The 21591-nt window shown below is 41.5% G+C and overlaps 1 protein-coding gene across 3 annotated transcripts; it reads right to left on the bottom strand.

Annotated features, from left to right (window-relative positions):
* Window positions 1-15: 15 nt before the first annotated feature.
* On the bottom strand, window positions 16-17039 carry slc13a5a (solute carrier family 13 member 5a). 3 transcript variants are annotated; one of them, XM_025910779.1, is made up of 15 exons: window positions 16847-17039; window positions 16069-16130; window positions 15647-15762; window positions 10250-10378; window positions 9964-10100; window positions 9633-9865; window positions 8825-8992; window positions 8307-8490; window positions 8100-8222; window positions 7772-7984; window positions 3063-3166; window positions 2859-2980; window positions 1981-2142; window positions 1558-1695; window positions 16-1461 (listed from the first exon to the last, which is right to left on the bottom strand). In XM_025910779.1, exons 3-15 carry the CDS (start codon window positions 15758-15760, stop codon window positions 1333-1335), a joined length of 1956 nt encoding a protein of 651 aa, XP_025766564.1. In that variant the 5' UTR covers window positions 15761-15762; window positions 16069-16130; window positions 16847-17039; the 3' UTR covers window positions 16-1332. The 3 variants fall into 3 exon arrangements, with proteins under 3 accessions (XP_025766564.1, XP_005462577.1, XP_013121130.1); XM_005462520.3 differs by lacking the exon at window positions 16847-17039 and having other exon boundaries at window positions 16069-16131; XM_013265676.3 differs by lacking the exons at window positions 16069-16130; window positions 16847-17039 and having other exon boundaries at window positions 15647-15924.
* Window positions 17040-21591: the final 4552 nt, after the last annotated feature.

A 21591-nucleotide genomic window follows, 5' to 3' on the forward strand; every position in this document is an offset into this window, starting at 1 on the left:
AGAATTTACAAAAAGTGCATTTAAAGATCGATCTTTATTAATATGAAATAAAACTGTTAACAAGATGGTACAAAACATCACATATGTACAGAACACACTCATCAGCTCGCATAAAAACTGTGTTATTATGTTTAAATATAAACCATATAAAATGTGAAGCATATTTACTAATTACGCTAAAATAATTCCAGTTCACAGGGAAAATAGTGGTTTCTTCATTGGGAATTTTCCCAGTCAGTAAAGTTTTGCTGCAGCTCTTCTAGAGTCAGTCCTCCAAATAAAAAACACAGAACAGCGAAATAATCACAAAGAAAAAAACTTCACAGCAATCAGGAAGAAAATTATAATACAGTATCCTCTGCAGAAGAAACAATCTCATTAACATAAACTGAAACAGAGCCCTGTGGCACACCTGCTAACAAGCAGTTTCACACATTTATGATGAGCAGATAAATATCAGGAGCAGCAGTTTTTCTTATTTTACTTCAAACAAAAAGAACAATTTTATATGACATTGTTATTACAGACAACACTTTATTAAGTGTTTTATAATCATCTTGTTTAGGTCCTGTTTTCACCCTCTGTTAAACTTTCTCCGTGTTTCCATGGTTTACTCACAATGTGCTTTCATCCTTCATCCTTCTCAGCTTCTTCATCTTTTTTGATGCCTTTAAAAAAATAATATTACACTCCTGACAGTACAGCTTTCTGAAGATGTTTCAAATTAAAAGCCTGTGATGTTTTTTTTAATTTCAGGTTTCTTTCAGCTGTTAAATGTTCATCAATGTCATTCAATAGTTCTTTTTTTTATAATTAAAGGGGCAACAAGAATTTGAATGTTTGTAGTTAGAGTCCACAGTCCAGCTCATTTTAAGAATCCATTTAAAACTTGTGGACTTGGAATTGTGCATGAAGCTGTTGTTGTTTGGCACTAAGATTGCTTTAAAGACACTATGAACAAATACTAAAACCTGCACTCTATGTTAAACTGTAACCTCAGTTTGTGTGTATTTATTTAACACCATCATGTACAAACATATAAAGGTAGATCTAGTTTTTCAATCCACCAAAGGTAACGTAGACTATATTCCTTGTATGTGGGAGTCCATTAATTGCCATTAATGCTACTCTGTAGACAGTTTACTAGAACGTGCACATGCACAATGACACAAACAACAAAATCAAGATGATGTTTCTGGTGGCTCAGAAAGTGCTGCAGCACGAATATAAAAAACAAACTCCTTGCAGGGAAATGCCCAGATGCTGGAGCTGAAAGATCAAACCTGAAAAAGTTTTTATGTGCATAAATAAAGATGTGGGAGGATGTTGCTCCTATACGGGTGCAGTGACGTTGGCCCATGAGGGGAAAGTGTCCAGAGAAAACAGGACCCGACCCCAGCTGTTGATGGCCAGACTGATGCAGCCGATGCCGATGATGTTCATCACCACACCTGTTTTAGCCTGTAGGGGGCACAGTGGCAGAGGAAGAGGAGGCTATGATGACAGAATGAATCAGAATGATTATTTCTTTCCAACTGGAAGAAATGAAGAACTCACCATGTCGGACACTTTGAGGAAACCGGAGGAAAACACAATGGCATTAGGTGGGGTGGCCACCGGCAGCATGAAGGCGAAGGAGGCGCTGAGGGTGCAGGGGATCATCACGTACAGAGGGTTCAAGCTGATGGACTGGGACTGGGTCAGGAAAAGGACAACAGAGTCATCAACTTTACCGATAAACTGGCTTCAATGGCTTTTTTTCCTGTTACATTTCAACACTTCCTGTTCAGATGTATCATAATAAACGTCTGTCAGTGGCTCAAAGGGTGAAGCTCCTTCTGTTCTCTGTCACCTTATGATATGAAACATCTGTAGGAAGTGCAGCAGCTTGTACTTCTACTGTATGCTGATGATAATGAACTGTTACATCACACTATGCATATGTACAAATACAGTCTGTGTTGCCTGTGTTTTTGGTACCATGGAAGCCAGGATGGGCAGGAAGAGAGTTGCTGTTGCAACGTTGCTTGCACATTCAGTGAAGGTGGCAACGAGCAGGCAGAGGATGATGGCGATGGCCCACGGAGGGACTGAGTGGAGCGGCGTCATCTGATCACCGAGCCAACGTGACAAACCAGACTCCTGAAAAACCGACAAGAAAAAGCAGGACTTCAGTCTGAGTCTGAAAGCAAAGGTTTCTCTTTACTATTAATGAAAACTCGATCTGGTGTCTTTACTTTTCCATATTATATAAGATTTACTTAATCTCATTAAACCATCTGCACTGTGCCCATACAGAGCAGAAGAGTCGTTTCGTTTTCATTTACTCACAAAGTCTTAGTTGTGTTATTCTCTTGGCTATCAAAGTGTATTTTTAGTTTATTCCTTCTACAAATATCAAAACTAAGGTTGCATAAAAGAATTTAACAGAAGGCCGCCACAGATCTAACCTGTAAATGTCTTTGAACTGTAACTAAAAATCAAGGCTGACGTAATAAAAGAAACCTCGTGGTGGACTTGGTATCTAGTGATTTGTCATCTTGGTCCTCATTTATTCTTTTTATTAGTGCTGTCAGCGTTAATCTCGTTAAAATGATGTTAACGCCATAACCGCATTAACGCGCCAAATCTCTGTTAGCGAGTTAACGCGGATCGCCCGTGCGAGGGGCTGTACGTTGTTAAGGTGTTAACGAGCTAGCCACAATGACGTGTTGACGCCGTGCAGCCTTTGCACGGGGCGATCCGCGTTAACTTGCTAACAGAGATTTGGCGCGTTAATGCGGTTATGGCGTTAACATCATTTTAACGAGATTAACGCTGACAGATCTACTTTTTATAAATAAAATCAAAGGTTTTACCTCACTGCCTTTGGCCAAAGCAAAGCCGCCTCCCAGCAGCAGGACGATATTCCAGGGCATCTTCTTCTGAGTCACCTGCCAGGTGAGCAGAGAAGGGGCGGGGCCTTGAGAGACCCGAGACTCTGATTGGATCAAACAAAACCATTTGAATCACAAATAGAAATTGCCTTTGTGTCTCATCCACATGTTGTGTTTTTGTGGTACCTGTGTCAGAGCGCCTCCAGAAGCAGAGGTATCGCGGCGGCTCGGAGGGAAGAACGAACAACAAAACAGCAACAAACAAGGCAACGGTTGCATCTGTGACGAACCTGCAGACACACAGAGAGAGCTCAGTGCTAGATCTACTGTCATCCACTCAGCATCAAACAATGAACTAAATACTGTCACTTCCAAAGACCACAGGTGGTTCAGGAAGATTACAGTATTAATGAGTTATGTTGTCTCAACCATCTGGAATTCTGATGGCTGTATAGTTATCTGGCAATCACCATGGCAGCTTTTGCAAAATGGTTATGCTTATTCACTGACTCATTACCCAGTGTCACGGTCAAAGTGCAGATAAGGTTCTCTGTAACAGGAATAACAAAACTCGGAGCCTCCGGGGAACCTGCTGCTTCCTGTGACTGAAGCTGCAGGTTCCTCCTGAATCTGCAACATCAAACTTTAAAGACTTAAAGGAAAGGAAAGTTCATTTTTCTAGCACCTTCCAAACATTACAGTCAGTCACGGGGCTTTGAAAGATCAACACTGTTCAGCTTCTTTTTCAAATCTGCCGAGGTCGGAGAAGATGTGACAGCGTAGCAGGTGAATGCCTGATCCCTCTGTTTAGTTTCACTCCGTAAAGATTCACCAGGGTTGTATTCATTAAACATCCCAGCTGTGTGTTCAGGGTCCAGCTCATTTAATAACTTATAAACAATACTTTAAATTCAGTTCTGTTTCTGTTTCACCTGACCTGGTGTTGAAGGGGGGGGGGGGGGGGGGTCTAGTTTTGGTTACCTTGGACCTTTAGTTTGTGCAAACAGACGATTATGAAATGTTTCCTGATTACACAGGCTTACAGTTGACGTGCAATCGCCCTCAGATCTCAGCTGATGTCACGCCCTGACAGCAACATTCACCTCAAATGAATTTTCTGCAACCTTGTCGATGCCACGAGCAGCAATTACTGTTCAAAGCAGCCGAAAAGGATTTCATTCAGATTGATGCATCACTTCCTACTAGCTGGCCAGAGTTAAACACATCTGGAAAATATCTAAGGTGAACTACATCATCAACGACTGTGCAGCAAAAAAGGAATTTTCCTTCAGTAAAAACAGAGATTCTCCACCGAGAGCCCATTTAAAGCAGCTGTTTCAGATTTCAGTCTACAGATACCCACAGACAATCTTTCACAGTCTGCCTGCAGCTCTTTGCTGTTCTGCTCTGACTGCTTCCACACAGAGACGCTGTTACCAGGCACAGGGCACGGCCTGCTTCCTGTCTCCAAATCAATATTTCAAATAACTGAAAGGCCTAAAAGGTCAAAAAGTACAAAGCTCACAGGAGGTGGATGTAGAAACATAAACCCAGTGGTTGAATGGTCACTGAGTGTGTGCAAATACCAAACCTCCGGCTGTGGTGAAATTCCTTCTCACGAACTCAGCGGTCGATATTAGACCGTGTGACGGGAAGTGAACAGAGTCAATGACAGCTGAAGGATTTTCACTTAAGAAGGAAGAGGGAGTTAAAAAAATCCTAATTTCTAAGAAAAAATGACAATAATAAAAATAATAATGAGCTTTTCCTGCAGCCTTCATTGGTGGACACAGACCTGCTGACTTCCAGGTTTTTTTGGAGCATATTGATATTTTTCATCTTTGATGAAAGGTTGAAGGCTAATGCTCCTTAGCTTCATCAACAACCTGCAAACTGATGCTCAGTAACATCCAGAACTGTGACTTCTCTGAGAACAATCGTGTTATTGGTCTGATAAAGTCTGAAAAAGCTTTCCAACAAAGCCTTAAAGAATCGGTCCACTGAGGGCAAACATCTGACATCAGCTGTTTTTGTTCATTTTAACGTGTTTTATGATGAAGCTCTGAACCTGAGGCAACATACTGTTCACAGAAAAACACGAGTTCACTGAATATTTGATGCAGTTTTTACTGTTTCTGGAAGCTTCTTCGAGACTTTCTCTCCACATTCATTCTCCAAAGAGAAAAACGCTCTGATGAGACTAAAATGTGAATTCAGTTGTATATCGTATTTGTATTTCCATTTTATTCTATTGTATATGGTATTTTATTTTATTTTATTGCTTCCCAGTGTTTTCTAATTTCTGCTACATAACTTTGCACTTTGCTGTAACAAAACAAATTTCCCACCTGTGGGACTAATAAAGGTCATCTTATCTTATCTTAAAGATTAAAATGTTCAAAAAACAAAAACTGTCCTAGATCTTGGTCAAACTGATTAAAAGAAAGATGAATGAACTTTTCAGTGCTTCTGTTTTTGAATTTGATGTTGTAAATGTTTCTGTTTACGTGATAAAATTCACATTTTTCTTCTTTTTCTCAGAAACTGAGTATTTTTTTATTTCCAGTCTCGGCCTTAACAACAACATGACAGGTACGAGCGCAGAAACAAACAGGTCGATGCGTGACGTCTGCGCTACTCCCGCTGGTCATGTGACCCTGCCGGGAGTTTATGAATGAACGGGAAGGTAAGCAGGTGATAGGTGAGGGGGCGGGGCCGGGACTGGAGGTCATGTCATGTGTTGCCAATTTCCCACACGGTTAAATACGCATGTGTATTTAGCTGTTGGTGGCGGTTTAAAGTCAACTTTAACGTCTCAGAGTTACAAAACATCATTTTACAGATTAAAATCTTCCTCTATGAGCAGGAGTCAGGCAGACAGCCTCAGCTTCTTTAGGCAGCGTTTGCCTTTATTTATGAGCTCCTGTTTGTGACTCACTCACATACACTCAGACATATATGATTTCAGTTAGTGCAGAAGTGAAGCAAACAAATGTGACAACGCTCAGGCTGCTTCTGTGTCTGAAATCGAGTCTTTGTTTCTGTGAATTTGTTTTGAAAGTTTGCTCATGAATGACTCAAATCCAGAAACTCAGCAAAGTGCAACAACACGACCGGCTCACACATTTCCTGCTGCCGAGCAGGACAGAGACGTTAAGTCCATCTTTTACATACAGTCTGTGGTACAAAAGGATCTTGCAGCAAGCATAACCCGGAAGTAAATGGCCTGTATTTGTATAGCGCTTTTACTAGTCCCTAAGGACCCCAAAGCACTTTACACATCCAGTCATCCACCCATTCACACACTGGTGATGGCAAGCTACATTGTAGCCACAGCCGCCCTGGGGCGCACTGACAGAGGCGAGGCTGCCGGACACTGGCGCCACCAGGCCCTCTGACCACCACCAGTAGGCAACGGGTGAAGTGTCTTGCCCAAGGACACAATGACCGAGACTGTCCAAGCCGGGGCTCGAACCGGTAACCTTCCGATTACAAGACGAACTCCCAACTCTTGAGCCACGATCGCCCCACGAAGTCGCTAAAACCACTGTGCAGGTGTCAGAGAGTCACAGCTGCAGGGGCAAAGAACCGAAACCTGAACAGTTCAGACATTGTTACGTTTGAAGTTGAAGAAAATCAGTCCAGCTGTGAAACATCTGCCTGCAGACGAGCCTCGATCCTGGAGAAGCTGAGTTTGTGCAAGCAAAGCACGTGACTGGGTCACATTTACAAACTACATGGCAAATCTTCTAACTGTTAATATCATCTAATGGATTAAATACATAGTTAACCTAATCTGGAAACCAGTGAGTCCAGTATCACCAGCTGATAGACTAAAATTTAATTCACAAAAACTAATTGTGCAAATTCTGCTGAAAGGATTGAAAAATAAAAACTGAGATAATAATTTTTAAATAAAAGAAAAGTCTGACTCTAACTAGGCCCAGTGTCAGGTGTGGAGGTGATCTCAGTTCATGCCTCCTGTATTTGTGTAACACAGGTCAAAGCTGCAGCTGGTGACACTAAAGTCCAGCATTTGTACCCAGGGCACGTCCAGTGTTTGTTCCTCGCCTCTGATTCCTGTTTGTTCTGGGAGTTTGCCCCGAGGCAGGCCCTTTTTTTCCATCTCACATTAATGCAGAAACAGAGATGAACACGTGAAAGTTTCTGCTAAAACCCCCCCAAACCCCCCTTTAAAGGATCATTCCAGTGCTTCACAAAAGATCTAGATTCAGTTTGAAAATGAGACTTAAATCCAAATTTCTTACATTTTTCATTTAACAGAATAAATAAATAAATAAACTACAAGCTTGGAAAGTTGTTAATGAGGAGAGGCAGATTCATCTAAAAACATGAACCAGAACAAGAAAAGTGCATTTTCAAAAATCACATAAAGAGCTAACCTTCGAAATAAAACAAGAAGTAACAAACCAGGACGTAATCGGGTCTTTTGGAGCATTTTTAATGACACTATCTGAGCAGCTGATTTGTCCCGACAGAGAGTTCAACAGGTCTGAGCTCCACCTGATGAAACTCAGATATTATTCTGTTGGGTGATATTTGTCACCTGGGTGCAGCTTCCTGCTGCTAAAATAACTCTAACTCTGCAAAACGCTGCATACAGACATCAACGCTAGCAGCAGAACCTCCGACCCCGAGCGATGTTAAAGCTGAGAGCTTGCCGACCCCGGCCGAGCAGGTAATGCTGGATGAGCAGGTGTCAGTGACCTGTCGGTCCCAGCTTGTTGGGCCCTCAGACCGAGATGGCGATGGAGATCTGTTCTGAGCCCCGCACGAAAATGTGACGGGTCATTACTGTGACTGATTTGGGTTCACTCTGCACCGCTACAACAGCTACAACAGCGCGCACTCATGAAGGTTTCGCTGGTACTCACTCAGCTTTGGAGTTGAACATGTACGTCGCCCAGCCGTCCATGAAGCGCGGGTCTCGTGTGAACCACAGCACCACCATGAGGATGAAAAGTGCCAGAACGCTGAACTCTCCGTAGCTCATGGGTCCCAGACGGGAATGCTCATCCCTGATGACCTCGTATGCCGCCCGCTCCTTCTGCGACTGGACCGCACCACAACCCCACGTCTTCTTCAGGCTGTGACGCACAAAAGCAAAAAACCCAAACACGTTTGCAACTGTAAAGAGCAGCTGTGGGAGCTGTGGGAGACGTCACAGTAATGTTGGGGGTTGTGTTTTGGTAAATGGCTCACTTGCAGCCCACGTAGAGAAACTGCAGCCAGAACCAGGCCAGGGTCAGCGTCAGCACCATGGTGGGGAAGGCAAAGGCAAACCAGGATGCAAAGTTGATCACGTCACCATTCTGAGGGAAGAGCCTGCGAGGAAGAAACAGGAAGTTGAAAGTCAGGCCTTACAGGACTTGTGGTCACATGATTTTGGTGCCGTTACTGAGTTCGTACTGGCTCATCTGTCCGATGAGGACCAGGTTCGGCCCGGTTCCTGTCAGGGTAGCGATGCCTCCGATGCTGGCGGCGTAGCAGACTGACAGTAGGAGGCCTTTACTCATCCTTCTCGTCTCCTCCTCCACGTCACTCAGCTCCTCCAGCTCCATCTGACAGAAGTTGCTCTCCACGGTCACGACCACTGAAAACAGTTTACAGCGTTAACCAATGAACCTATTACCCACAACAGCTACTGAGCTAAGGCTCACACTTATCTTAATGTATTCACAGTGTCCACGCTTTATATTTGACTCTTTATTTCTGATTTGGACTCATTTAGATTCTTTAACAGTGGCAGAAAAACCATTCCTCCCTCAGGCTACATCAGCCATTTAGACACTTGGTCCAAAGGTTGTGACTCACTTATCTCAGAGACAAAAGAGTTTGATTACAGCTTTTTCTTCCAGGTGATCTCTGTATGTGCTCATCTATCTGTTTCACCAACATGTCAGCTTTCCTTGCCTCTGTGGACTTACCGGGACTGCTGCTGCTGTCTGATGGAGGTTTGTCTTGTGGTGCTGGTTTGACAGTCTCCTTTGTGTCCATCTGACCCTGTGACACCCCTTTATGCTCAGGCAACACGTTGCCTTGTAGGTTGCTGGTTTTCTCTGAGTTGCCTTGAGGTTGGGTTGATTGATTCAGACCTGAAAACAAACCTATACGTTAATACCTCAGGGTCAGACTAAAGAGGAATATTTAAGCTGTCTCGTTCAGTGTTACTGACGACATGTTTAGGGTTTTCGAATCAATATCAAAGTGACTTTTCTTCCTTTTTCTTTTTTTTAATGCTTTCATTTAAACAAACTCTATCAGACTCAGCCTGTCTGTTTCCCTGACAGAGGCCCTATTCTGTACTTTGTATTCAGGGTCTTGACCAGAGTTTCCTCGTGATTGACAGTTATTCTGATCATTCATGCACCCCATCAGTTTATGGTAAGTCTGAAATAAGCTGCTTTCTCTTTAAGGCCACCCTCTCTAACAGCTCACTTTTTGGAAGCCTGCCGAGGGGCAGCACCTAATATTGTTGAGCTGTATTACCTCAGTATTTTTTTAAATGAGAGAAAATAAGGAAAGGCGGAATAAGGCCACTTTAAAACCCTTCTCACAAAACTGCTAGCATGTAGTTTGTGATAGACCAATCTGAGAGGTTGCTCCACTGTCTTCGTTGTAATCTTTGTAATGCAGTACTTTTAGGACTTTACCAGTACCTTAGAGGAATGTTTTTCTGGCATCGCTTCCATGTGGTTATAGAAAGTAGCTACATGTCAGAAGCCTACATCGTACCTATCTCCATGATGTTTGGGTTAACAGCTTGAAGGATGCTGATGGTTTTCTCCTGATGCTCCTGAGGTAGTGCCTCACTCCTGTTCTTACTCTTGGCCGGGTGCTCGGGGTCTACGTTACTGTGGAGCTGGTCCAGGACGGCCTGGACGATGGGGACCATCATGGCGGTGGTGGCCGTGTTGCTGATCCACATGGACAGGAAGGCCGTCACTCCCATGAACCCCAGCATCAACCTGTGAGGGGAAGGGATCGGATTAAGCCCGAGAAACAGAGGAAGTGATTGGCTTCCACTGCAGCCCTGTAGGAGCCAAATTAGGTTCAGGTGACTCACAGGGCAGGTCGGACTCCGACTATCAGCAGCACCCGGAGCGCGATGCGTTTGTGGAGGTTCCAGTGCTCGACGGCTACGGCAACCATCAGGCCCCCGACAAACAGCATGTTAGTGTCCTTCAGGTACTGCATACACACCTGGACAAAAACAAGGAGGAATAATGGTTAGCATACAGGAGTGCAAGAAAAACCTGTTTGATAATTCAGTATCATTTTTTGGGTAAATGTACATGTAAAGGAGTTGTAGTACCAGATGTAGTATACTATGTGTATGTGGACAGTCTTACTTCTTTGGACTCCATGATGCCCAGGACGGGGAACAGGATGGTTGGCAGCAGCGCCGTCACCGCCAGTGGCAACACCTCTGTGCACCAATAAGCCGCCATGAGGGCTATGACATAAGCACAGGCTGCCTCCTAGACACACATCAGAAAACAAGTTCAGGTCAAAATGTAACCTGAAACCTGCAGTTTTTAACACAAAATCCATAAGATATGAACGAGTGGGTGTTTCCTTGCACTAATGTAGTGTTCATATAAAACAGCAGGGGGCGCTAACGCTCTTCTGGCTATCATTAAGCTGCTGCAGAACAAATGATGGTTAAACAAAGACAAAAAATTCAGACAGATGCTTCAACCGGACACGTGTCTACAGTTAAATGACAGCTCCCTCTAGTGGCTGCAGTAAACGTGAATGATCTCACAGGTTTAACGTGTTACGCAGTAGCGTGCTAGCACTAAGACCACGTATTTGCCATTAGCTTTTTTTTTCTGTTTATTGCTAAAATGTTAGTCGCATTTTTCTGAGTCTTTTGTTGTGAGAAAAGAAAATTCATCCAGCAGTTTGCTGCAAACAGAAACCAGTCCAGCTTCACTGCACATGTCGAGCTGTGCAAGGATGATATTTGTGTAAGCTTACTTTAAAGAAAACCCCCAAAACTACAGCTCCCCAAACCTTAGTTCATCTAAATGTTTCACTCTGCGTGAACAGTATCACTAAAGACAAAGAAAACATGTTGTGAATTTAAAAAACTGAAAGAAAATTTAATAAGTTCTTAATGGCAGTAATCTTCTAATGTAAAAAGTTACATTAGAAGATTACTTCAGGGAGGAGGTCTGGGTGGATGGTTGGCTCTCCAACACCCAGACTTAAATGGTAAATGTGCTGTTCTACTCTATGTGAGTTCTCAGAGCACTTTACTATTCTTTACTGAGGTCCATTTATCAACAACATAAAGGTAAGAATGGTTTGTAATATAGTAATATTGTTTTTTTACACTGAAATATTTTGGAAAAATAGAGCGTGTGCTGTAACGTGACCTCACTTCAGGTTCTGCTTGTTTTTGGAACAACCGTAACGGAAATTAGTATCTACAGTTTTGCTCTAGTCGTTTCTGACACTGCTGCAAAGAGTCAGTGTCAATAAAGGGCTATTCTATTCTATTCTATTCTATTCTATTCTATTCTATTCTATTCTATTCTATTAATCTAATCGAACTCTGTCTAACTAATTCTTGAAACAGGATCACACGCCTGTTAAGCTGTCAGATTTATGTAAGCTGTGATGCTCTTAAAGTCTGGACTTCATGCATGTTTTCACATTCCACCCTGTCGTTACCCAAAACTGTATAAACACAAGTTGTTGTTGTAGAAGAGGAGATGTGTTGATCCAGACTCCTGCTGGGAAGTCTTAAGGTGCCGAACCCAACACGTGTCAGGATTTTCCACTTCCAGCAGTTTCATGATGACTGACTTTTCAGAACCGTGAACTTTAAAGCTTTGAACATTTGGATGTTTTTGTATCTGAGCCTGTCTGCTGAAGCAAAGCTACGTGTGAAACAGTACAAATATAATCACAGTGACGCTCCATAAAGAGAAGCTCACCACTTTCTGCAGTTTTACACATCGATAATCAGCCATTACAGCTACAAAACATCTGGAGCTGTGGCTCCTGCTACCTATTATTATTATTATTATTATTATTATTATTTGCAGTTTTAAATGTAAAGTGCATTTTGGTGAAGCTTCAACCTGCATGTGTGGACGTTCCTGGTTTAATCTCTGAATCATGTTTCTGCCTGAAGGTTGCAGACGTCCACACTGATCTTTGAATGATGATATAATAATAATATTGCAGATGATGACTGTTCACAGTATTCACACTTCATATTCAGGAACATAATTGCGAGGGTTTTTCCAGCCGTCGACCGTCTGTCAGACATTTTGTGTCTTTTTAATGTGTTTGACATCAAAATATTTCTCACAAACTTTTAAAGTTTAAACGTCTGCTACGTTTTCCATCTTTGATTGTGAATAAAATATGAGTTTATACAATGTTCCAAATGCCTCATAATATTTGGAAATTTGAGTTTTTATAGTTTTTTAAAAAAAACGTTTTTCTGAAAAATTCTTTGTTTTATGATCTTATAAACACTTAATCATATTTATTAAGGTTTGTAATTTTTCTCAATGTTCATTTCGATCTTGTGTGATTCTGACTTTAATTGGAGTTAAAAACAGTTGGTCAGTGTAACAGTACGTTTAAGGGCAGCAGAAAATGGTTGTTATTGTTTTATGCGATTCGTGTTTAGCTTTTTACTAAACTGGACGTCTGTTGTAAATGGACTGGTTCTTGCATACCCACCACACCTTGCTTGCCTGTATCAGCACTTTCTCCCATGCTTTACTGCTTCCTGCCTGACATTCACACACTGATGGAGCAGCTTAGGGTTACTGTGCCCACCCCTGTACACCGCAGCTGGTGGAAACTTGTAATTCTGAGGAGACGGGTGAAGAGTGCGTGACGATGAGGGGAAAGATTGCATTTGTTTCTATCTGCAGAGCCCCAGAGTCTGCTGGGAGTCTGCTGACAGGACCCCCTGTGTCCAAACAAATCACGGCGTCTCCGTTCGTATTAACTGAAAGACAACAAAACCTGCTCAGAGTTAAATACACACTAACACAGTGTGTAACGCAGAGATTTCCAGGAAATGTGGAAGTCTGGGAAACGTGACTAAAGTCTCAGACGTGAGGCCGTACTCTGATTGGTTGAAGATTTCCTTCTTTGTGTTTTCATTGACTTTTTGTTTGTGTGATTGACTCATTCATTCACTCTCCAAACTTTTATAAAGGTTATAGTCGTGTGATCATGTGACTCTGAACGCTTCCTTATTTATTCTGTTATTAGCTGTTGGGGAACTTCCCATGATGCACTGAGCCTTTCTCCTTTAGCTTTTGTCTACTCTCTCGTCTTTTCTCTCTTTTCCACTTGCAGCAGGCGCCTGGCCCTCCTGGCTTTGGCTCTGCTGGAGGTCTCTTCCTGTCAAAACTGAGTTCTTCTTCCTCACCTTTGCCACGTACCGCTGATAGAGGATGTCTGTCTGATATTGTAATTTCTTTATCTGATAACATCATGTGTGTTGACATGATTGTTGTACATTAGCAGTATATAAATACAACCTGATTCAATCTTTGGAGGGATTTTATACTCTCTAATAATCTGATTGCATTAGTCGTGATCACATCGGGCATTAAGCAGCCTTTGACCTGCCAACAGTCCAGCTGCCCTGTGCAAAGTCCGGCTGGACTGTGTGCTGTGTGAGTGACGAAGAGCTGCTGTGAAAAAAAATTCCACAAAAATGCGAGATTTTTGGAGTGTGACCTAGACAACAGTGTAACTTTATTTCAAATGATTTAAAATAAAATAAAAGCTCCAAACTTTTATCAGTTTTGTGGAAATCCAGTGAAGTACGAGCGAATAGTTAAAGCAATGATTGTGTTTTCAGAGAGCGTCTCGTGACCTTTCAGACCGTCTGTAGTCTGTTTGTCAATCAGTGACAAGAAACTGTGAAAGAAGCTGCTGTGCAAACAAGCAGCAGCTGCTCATCAACACAGCGCTCAGGTTGTTCATCACCGAAGCATCGAGCTCACAACGCCCATAACAGGAATACAAAGAAACTGTTTCTGTTATTTAATATTATAGAAAACATGTTATATTATTATTCTTTGTGAAATAAACACACAGCTGCAGTTATTCCAAACTTTTACAAGTTCTTATCTGGGAGCAGATTATTAGGAACGCCTGTGCTGTGAACTTTTACAAAACTTCAGTGTTTCCAGAAAATCTGCTGTTTGTTATTTTTGAGCTCACGCTCGGCATAAATGAGAAAAAAGGTTCAAAGGTTAATAACACACCCGAGGAGAGCAAAATATTAGGAACACTTTTATATTATAACTCATTACCTCCTTTGTCTTCAGTTTCTATTGTGTGAACTCTAATGAGTAGATTTGGTTTCTAAATCAAACCCAGTAAAGAATAAAAGACACTGTAGTGTAAACGTGAGATCAAAATAAAGTAGAAAATGATGATGAAACACAAGGCTGATTAATGTGTCAGACTAAATCGTAGAGATTCTTTCACACTCTGAGGTTATTTAGTCATGATTACTCTGTTAAACGGCAGGTGTTCACTAAACTGCTAACTTTAACTAGTCATTCAGAAAACTGGTCATTTTAAACACACACAGGTATGACATCACTTAGACTGGTTCACTGCTGCATTACAGTCTCAGTAAACTGGCCATTCATACTGGTTGGTGCTCAAACGCTTGTAAACAGCAGTTATTGATGTGTTATTGATCAGTAAACAGGCGAATGTAACCAGTTTCTTCTCTGTTCTGGTAAACTGGTTACTTTCACTGGTCATTGTTCAGGATATTTGATCTCTTTAGACTAAACTGGTCGCGCTGAAACTTTTAGCATGTACTAATTAATAAACTGCTCCGTAAACTCTTAACTGGAGTTGGTAATTTCTCAGAAAACTGGCCATTTATACTGGTTACTGCTCAGTTTGAACTGGCAGGTTCTCATTAACAGCTTCACTAAACTAGTTTGTTCTTTGGAGTGGTCAATCAATAACTTGAACTGGTCATTGTTCCAGAATATGGATTATTTAAACAGATTGCTTAGATGAGTACTGATTGGTTGATCTTTTGTTCTTGGTAATATTTAGACCAATAAGTGCTCATTAAACTGGTAACTACGCTGCACTAGTTTAGAAATAGCAACTTCGGCAGAAGCTAGAGTAGTGGTAAGAATGGAGTAGAACTGGTTAGTGTTCAGTTTAATAAAAAACCAAAGAAAATAATAATAATTATGTAATTAATTAAATTATTTTAATCACCATTCTTCAAATGTAATATTTAGATCACTTATATTAAACTGATAGGTTGGAGGTTATCTGTGTGGGACTTTTAGGTTGCATTGCTAAACTGCTCAGTAAACTGGTTACTTCTAAGTAAACTGGTTATTTAGACCAGTTACTGCTCCATCATGTTATCAGCAGAACTGTTCAGTACTGAATAAGAAGGTTAATTCAACTAGTTTGTTCTCTATACTATCGAACTGTCAACATTGACTCTTTGTTGTGCCATAAACTGGTTATTTAGACCAGTTAGTACTAACCTGAGCACTTCTCAGTGAGATGGTTCTGGACAGCTAGTACTCAGTAAAGTTGGAAGTATAACTGGTTACTTGTCAGTTAACAGGTTAAATGAGTTGGTCCTGTACATTTGTTCACTGGTAACTTTAACCAGTCATTGTTCATGAAAACTAGTTAAAGTGCACAGTGAACTGGTCACCTGTCAGTAAACTGGTGGGTTAAACTGGTCTGTGAAGCGGTCTCACCGTGGTGCTGACGGCGAGCGGCAGCAGGAGGAACGGGCTGCAGACGAGGATCACGACGCCCTTCAGCCTCCAGACCTGCCGCAGCATTTTCACCCGCAGAGGAAGAACTGACATGGCTGATGGTGGTGATGAAGATGAAGATGAAAACAAAAAGCTGTCAGTGCTGAATGAAGCCGAATCTGTGCCTCGCAGCTGCGTCCGGCTCACAGTCTGGCTGCTCCCAGGTTTCTCTCTCTCACTCTCTCTCCGACACATTTGTGATGCATTTCACGGTCAACACTAAATATTAACTTTATGTGTGTTACAGCACACACACACACACACACACACACACACACACACACACACTCTCTTTATCTAAACTCTCACCAGAACAAACACTGAAGTGGAAATCAGATCCGTTTGCGTCAGTCTCAACTCACCTGTTATCTTCCTGCTCGAGGTCAACACATCCGATCATTCAGAGCACTTTTTCATCTTCACTCTGCCAGAATTCGGATGGATCACATGATAAGTGGAGCTGGATAAAAGTTAAACATTTTTAAAATGTTTTCTACTGAACGAGTGAAAGAAGCAGTTTGACCCTTTAAATGAAACAAAAGGACATTTTGAAGAATAAAAATATAGTTAAAAGTACTGTCCAGGATCAGAATTTTTTATCCAATACTGGTTCAGAACCAATTCAATTTAAATAAGAAATAAGAATTAGATTTAAGGGGGCAAGACATCAGACTGAGACATAAACACGTAGACAATCATCAGTCAAAACCAATTAAGAACCTTAAATGTCTAGAACCAAAGACAAGAGACACACAAGAACAAATGAGTTGACTCTCCACCTTTTCTTTTTTTTTAGAACCAAAGAAGAATCTTAGGTTAGAGTTGAAACATCTTCACAAACTTAAAGAAGTCCAGTTGCTTTCTTTTTTCAAGACTACCATGACCTGGATGAGTAAGAAACTACAGACATCCTGTGTGCTTACATAGCTTCAGTCTTCCCTTTGTCCCTGATTCAGTGTTCTTACCCTGAGTTTTTCCTGCTTGTTGGATTTGTTACTTTTCATGTTTTTTTGTATTTTGGACTACTTTCTAACCACCATTGGAGGGTGCACTTTATGTTTAGCTCTGCCTGACTGTAGTGTTCGCTTTCTGTCCTGTTGACTGTTGATTATGTAACAAGGACATTAAAACTGTACTTACAGTCAAACTCCGGGCCTATCGATGCTCCCATCCAATGGCATTGACAGAAATGGCATTGAGCCCCCAATAGACAGAAGGGCGTAGTCCGAGCAAATATACATAGCTCAAAAAATCTTAATGGGAGAAAAATCAGGCAGGATATCTCTCCTGAAATAGACTGGGTAACGTGTTCGGCATTAAAAGACATCACATCGTTTGATGGAAATTAAAATGATCAAGAGGGCTGAATTCAAAGACACCCCAAAAATCAACAGCAAGTTAGTTCGTTTTGCTGAAATTTCATTGAAGCAACTCCAAAAAGTACTAGTTTGTTTGCATACCTGACAATGCTGGGGCATGCTCCTAATGAGACAAGGGATGTTGTCTCATTAGGGAGATCTCTGATGTGGACCAGGGCATCCCTGAGCTCCTGGACAGATGAACTGAAAATTTAAGTCCCAGAGGTGTTCGATTGGATTTAGATCTGGCCTATCATACTGAAGGATGTTACAGGCATGGCTTCTCTGAACCCTTTCAAGTCTGTCACATGTGCTCAGGGTGAACCTGCTGTCACTATGAAAAGAACAGGGCACCAATTCTGGTATTCTATGGCAAATGCCAGTTGGACTCCACAGTGTCAAAAAGTGAGCACAGGGACCATAAGAGCACAGGGACCCTCGGGCCAGCCTCATGAAGTCTTCTGACTGTTTGGTCAGAGACATTCACACCAGCAGCCTGCTGGAGCTCCTTTTGTAGCTCTGGGCATGCTCATCCTGTATAAAGTATATACCAGTCCTGCTTATGGGGTAAGGCCTTCTACGGCTCTGTCCAGCTCTTGTGGGGTAACTGCTGGAATCTCCTCCATGCTCCTGAGACTGTGTTGGGAGACACAGCAAACCTGGCAATGGCACGTATTCATGTGCCATCATGGAGAATTTGAACTACCCGTGGAACCTCTGTAGGGTCCAGATATCTGGAAAAAATGTGAGTGGCCTCAACCTGTAAAACCATTCCTGTTTCGGGGGTTGTCTCATTGTTGGCCCTCTAATGTACCTGTTGGTTAATTTCATCAACACCAAAGCAGCTGAAACTGACGAGCACAGATGAAACTAAAGGACACTGCATGGACATTGGCCAGTTGTCAGCCTTTTTGTCTCCAATCAGACCATAACTTACAAAATGATCATTTCTTTACTCAATAAGACTTTAAACTAGTGACTGAGATCAAAAACGTACAGACAAAGTGTTGACAAAGGTTATAAATTAAGGGAGCAGCAGAATCATTTTCTCTAAGACTTTCAATCGCTCCCTGCTGGTCATTAAAATATATGCAGTTTTGAGGCACTTCAAATGAGTGAAACTAAACGTTAGGGCAAAAATTAACATCATAACGTACAACTAAGCTTTTCTTTTAAACGTTTCTTCTTCTTTTGTAATTCCTGCCCTAAAATGACCTTCCTCGTTCTTCCTCTTCACTCCAGCCTTTGCTCCCCTCTCGCCAACTCTGATTATTTGTTCTTTTGTCCTCCTGCTGTGTTTTAACTGAACTGAGACTCAGTGAGACCAGCTGAGTCCGACAAAGGCTATCTGTCTTTGTAATTGGGGCAATACTGCATTACATTACACAAATCAATATTCTCTAACCCTGACCTAATAACCAGCAGTTAGGGCCATGTCAGTAGCTCTGGCTGCTGATACTTGACCTAGACAGTGGAAACACACCTTTTAAACAGTCTGGATAAACTAGTTAGTCACAGGTAGAAAAATTGGGTTCTGGCACATAAATGGATTAAAATACATGACACTGGACCAACGCAATGAAGTCAGCTGAACAAAAAAACAACCCTATGTGTAACTGTTAAAAAGGTTAAACTGAACTCTAAAAGATGTATAACACGTGTGACCGCAAAGGGTTAAACGCTGCAGGGTCAGTAGGTACAGGCTCTATATGTTTTGCTTAGGTCTTCTCATTCTGTGCATTTCTTACTTTAAATTCAGCACATATGAATTGGTTTAGTATGTAAAAGATGGATGAAGCCACTGTGATGTCATCCAGTGGTCTTTGAACTGTTTGTTTTATGGAGATGAATGTTTAATCTCAGTTTGCTGCTCTGTTCGGTCCCATTTCATTAACAGCTAGAATCTAAAGCTAAACTAAATGTTACACAGAGCAGCTCCAACACCAACGTAGTGCATGCACATATATAGTGTATATGTTCAGATAATCTGACACCAGTGCTGCACTCCTGCACTGCTTTGCTACTGTCGTTAACTAAATGTTTAAATAATATTTAATCACTTTTTAATGTTATTTTATTCTTTTTTTTAGACTTTACTATTTTTGCCAGAATTAAATTGAGAAATACAAGTTGTAGTTTATTTAGAGACAAAAATCACAGGCACTTTATAGATGCATGTCAATTCAAATCAGTTTGTAGTGTGTTTGGAAAAATGACAGCTGGATAAAATCTTTGACTTCTGTTGCTTTTACAGTCTGCAGGTGGTCCTCTGCTGCCACTCAGTGGACACAGGTCGAACTGCACCAAGCCTCCTTCAGTTTTTCAACATTTATCTGTTTTCAATTATTGAAGTCACAGAGTAGATATCTGGTGTCTCACTTGGCAAATACACTCATGAAGCCCAAAATTACAAGTCCTAAGGAAGAGTTTTAAAAAGTAAAATAATGCCGGCTGGTGAACAGCATGTCTAACTCACAGTAGAAATCCTGTTTTATTGGAATTATCACATAAAAACAGATCACAGCGTGAGATCGTCAGTCCACAGCTCTGATCATTTATTTTAAACTGGATTTCATAGTCTGTTTGACAAGTGTGCTGGTTTATAGTTTAAGATATTCAATAGCAACACAGACTCGTAGCAACGTGAAATTAATTTAATCCGATGGTTCATGTTCCTGAACATGAAATTCCGTGTTCATGTACCGAACTGCAGTATGTGAAAATCTGATGTACTGCTGAAACTTAGAACAATCATGAAAGTGGACCTTTATGTCCTTTAAACATGGAGGATTTATACATATGGCCACAAATAAAAAATATGCAGTATGAGGCTCTGATGACTGCTTTGGAATTTAATTAGAAAAAAACACAACTTAAAATGCTGAGACATTAAATTATACTCAGTTTATGTTTCATAGTAAATGTGGATTGTTGTGCCAAACTGATGTGATAACAGTTCACACTGGCTCATTTTTAGTTTGTTGCATAAATTTTTCTTGCCTCTATTCCAACTAAAAAACTGTACGGGGATCTCTGCTGCCATCGAGTGTCCTGACAGTGTTATACATGATATAATCAAAGTCAAAGTCAAACTAAACTTTATTGTCATCTCTGCTATATATAGTTCAGTATATAGAGAGACGAGACGACGAGGCTCCAGTTCCATACAGTGCAAAAGAACAACAATAAATATAGGAAGAGTGAGAATAAGAAGAATAAATATATATACACTTTGAGGTAAAAGGGTTAATAACAGTCTAAAAATTTACAATTGAGATTTAAAGTGGTTTAAAATGACCTATGTAGCAGCTTTACAGTTTACAGTGTGAAATAAAGTGACCAACATGAGCAGGTTTCCTGAGAGTAGGATTGTCCATAGAGCAGTAGAGTGAGACTCTTCGGAGGTTCATACATGCAGGTGTTGTGTCCCCAGGATATGGGTGGTGTGTAGGGTGGATGATGGCTTTGTCTTCTTCTGTTTGTTAGCAGCTGCTTGTGGGGTCTCAACACCTCACAAGTGTTGCTGTCGCTGAGGAGTGTGCTGATTAGGAGTGATGCAGTGCATCCACAGCCTCATAGCCTTCACACACTGTGACTATTGTAAAAAACAACACAATTTTTTTTTAAGATGTAAACTTGTCTTGGAACACATACACACCCAAAGCGCTGTGCTTTTGCAGAAAACTTTTCCTTCCTCCCAGTCACGCCCCTCCAGGTCTCGTTGCCAATGTGAGCATTGAAGTCTCCCAGAAGAACAACGCAGTCACCAGATGAGGCAGCTCCACTGCCCCACTCACTGACTAACCTGTTCCCTGACCCAAAGGTGCCAGGAAGCGACCTTCTCATCCCTCAGTGAAAACCCCCAGCATACCCTGCCCACTGCCTTTCACCGAGTTCAACCCCAGAGCTGGGCGTTGAGGTGAGCAAGGGTATGTCTAGTGAAAATACTGAGTATAAGCTACAACACTAAAACCACGTGTGTTTTACTGTGTGTGATTCACATGATGTGAGGCACCTACTGTAAACTGAAGCCTGCTGCAATGAACATTTTGTCAAATTAATGCCAAACATTATTTAGATACTTTATAGGAAGGAGTCTAACCTCGCTGACTGATTGCTTTCTTTTTCAGAGAAGCCACGGCATCCAGCGTCATACGCACTGAGGATGTAATACAATAAACAACATGATTGACTTCTGTGAGAGCAGGATTTAGGTAGCTGCTCTGCATTGTGGCACCACACAGACTATAGGAAATGACAGAGGAAGGATCGCTTCCTTAAAGTTGCACACAGAAACCAGCCCTCATGTTTGCTTCTCCTAGGGAAATACAGGCCTTGCATCATTTAGTGCTTCACACTCAAGGGTCATGTTAGCAGCTGAAGGCGGTCCTGAAAACTGTGATGAAGAGTGACATGAAACATTCATGTGGTGTTGCATCATTCTGAAAAATTTCCAGTTTTTAATAACATAAGAAAGCAAAAAAAAAAAAGAAAAAAAAAAGGACGCGATAAGCATTTTCACATAAA

The sequence above is a fragment of the Oreochromis niloticus genome, linkage group LG10 (genome assembly GCF_001858045.2).
Source record: "Oreochromis niloticus isolate F11D_XX linkage group LG10, O_niloticus_UMD_NMBU, whole genome shotgun sequence".
Lineage (NCBI taxonomy): Eukaryota > Metazoa > Chordata > Actinopteri > Cichliformes > Cichlidae > Oreochromis > Oreochromis niloticus.

Coding starts and splice junctions, on each gene's coding strand:
- slc13a5a (XM_013265676.3), bottom strand. CDS start 15,901: ATGTGTCGGAGAGAGAGTGAGAGAGAGAAACCTGGGAGCAGCCAGACT. Junction 10,101..10,249: donor GCATCATGGAGTCCAAAGAA/GTAAGACTGTCC, acceptor GTTTTTGTCCAG/GTGTGTATGCAGTACCTGAA. Junction 2,981..3,062: donor CTGGAGGCGCTCTGACACAG/GTACCACAAAAA, acceptor TGATCCAATCAG/AGTCTCGGGTCTCTCAAGGC.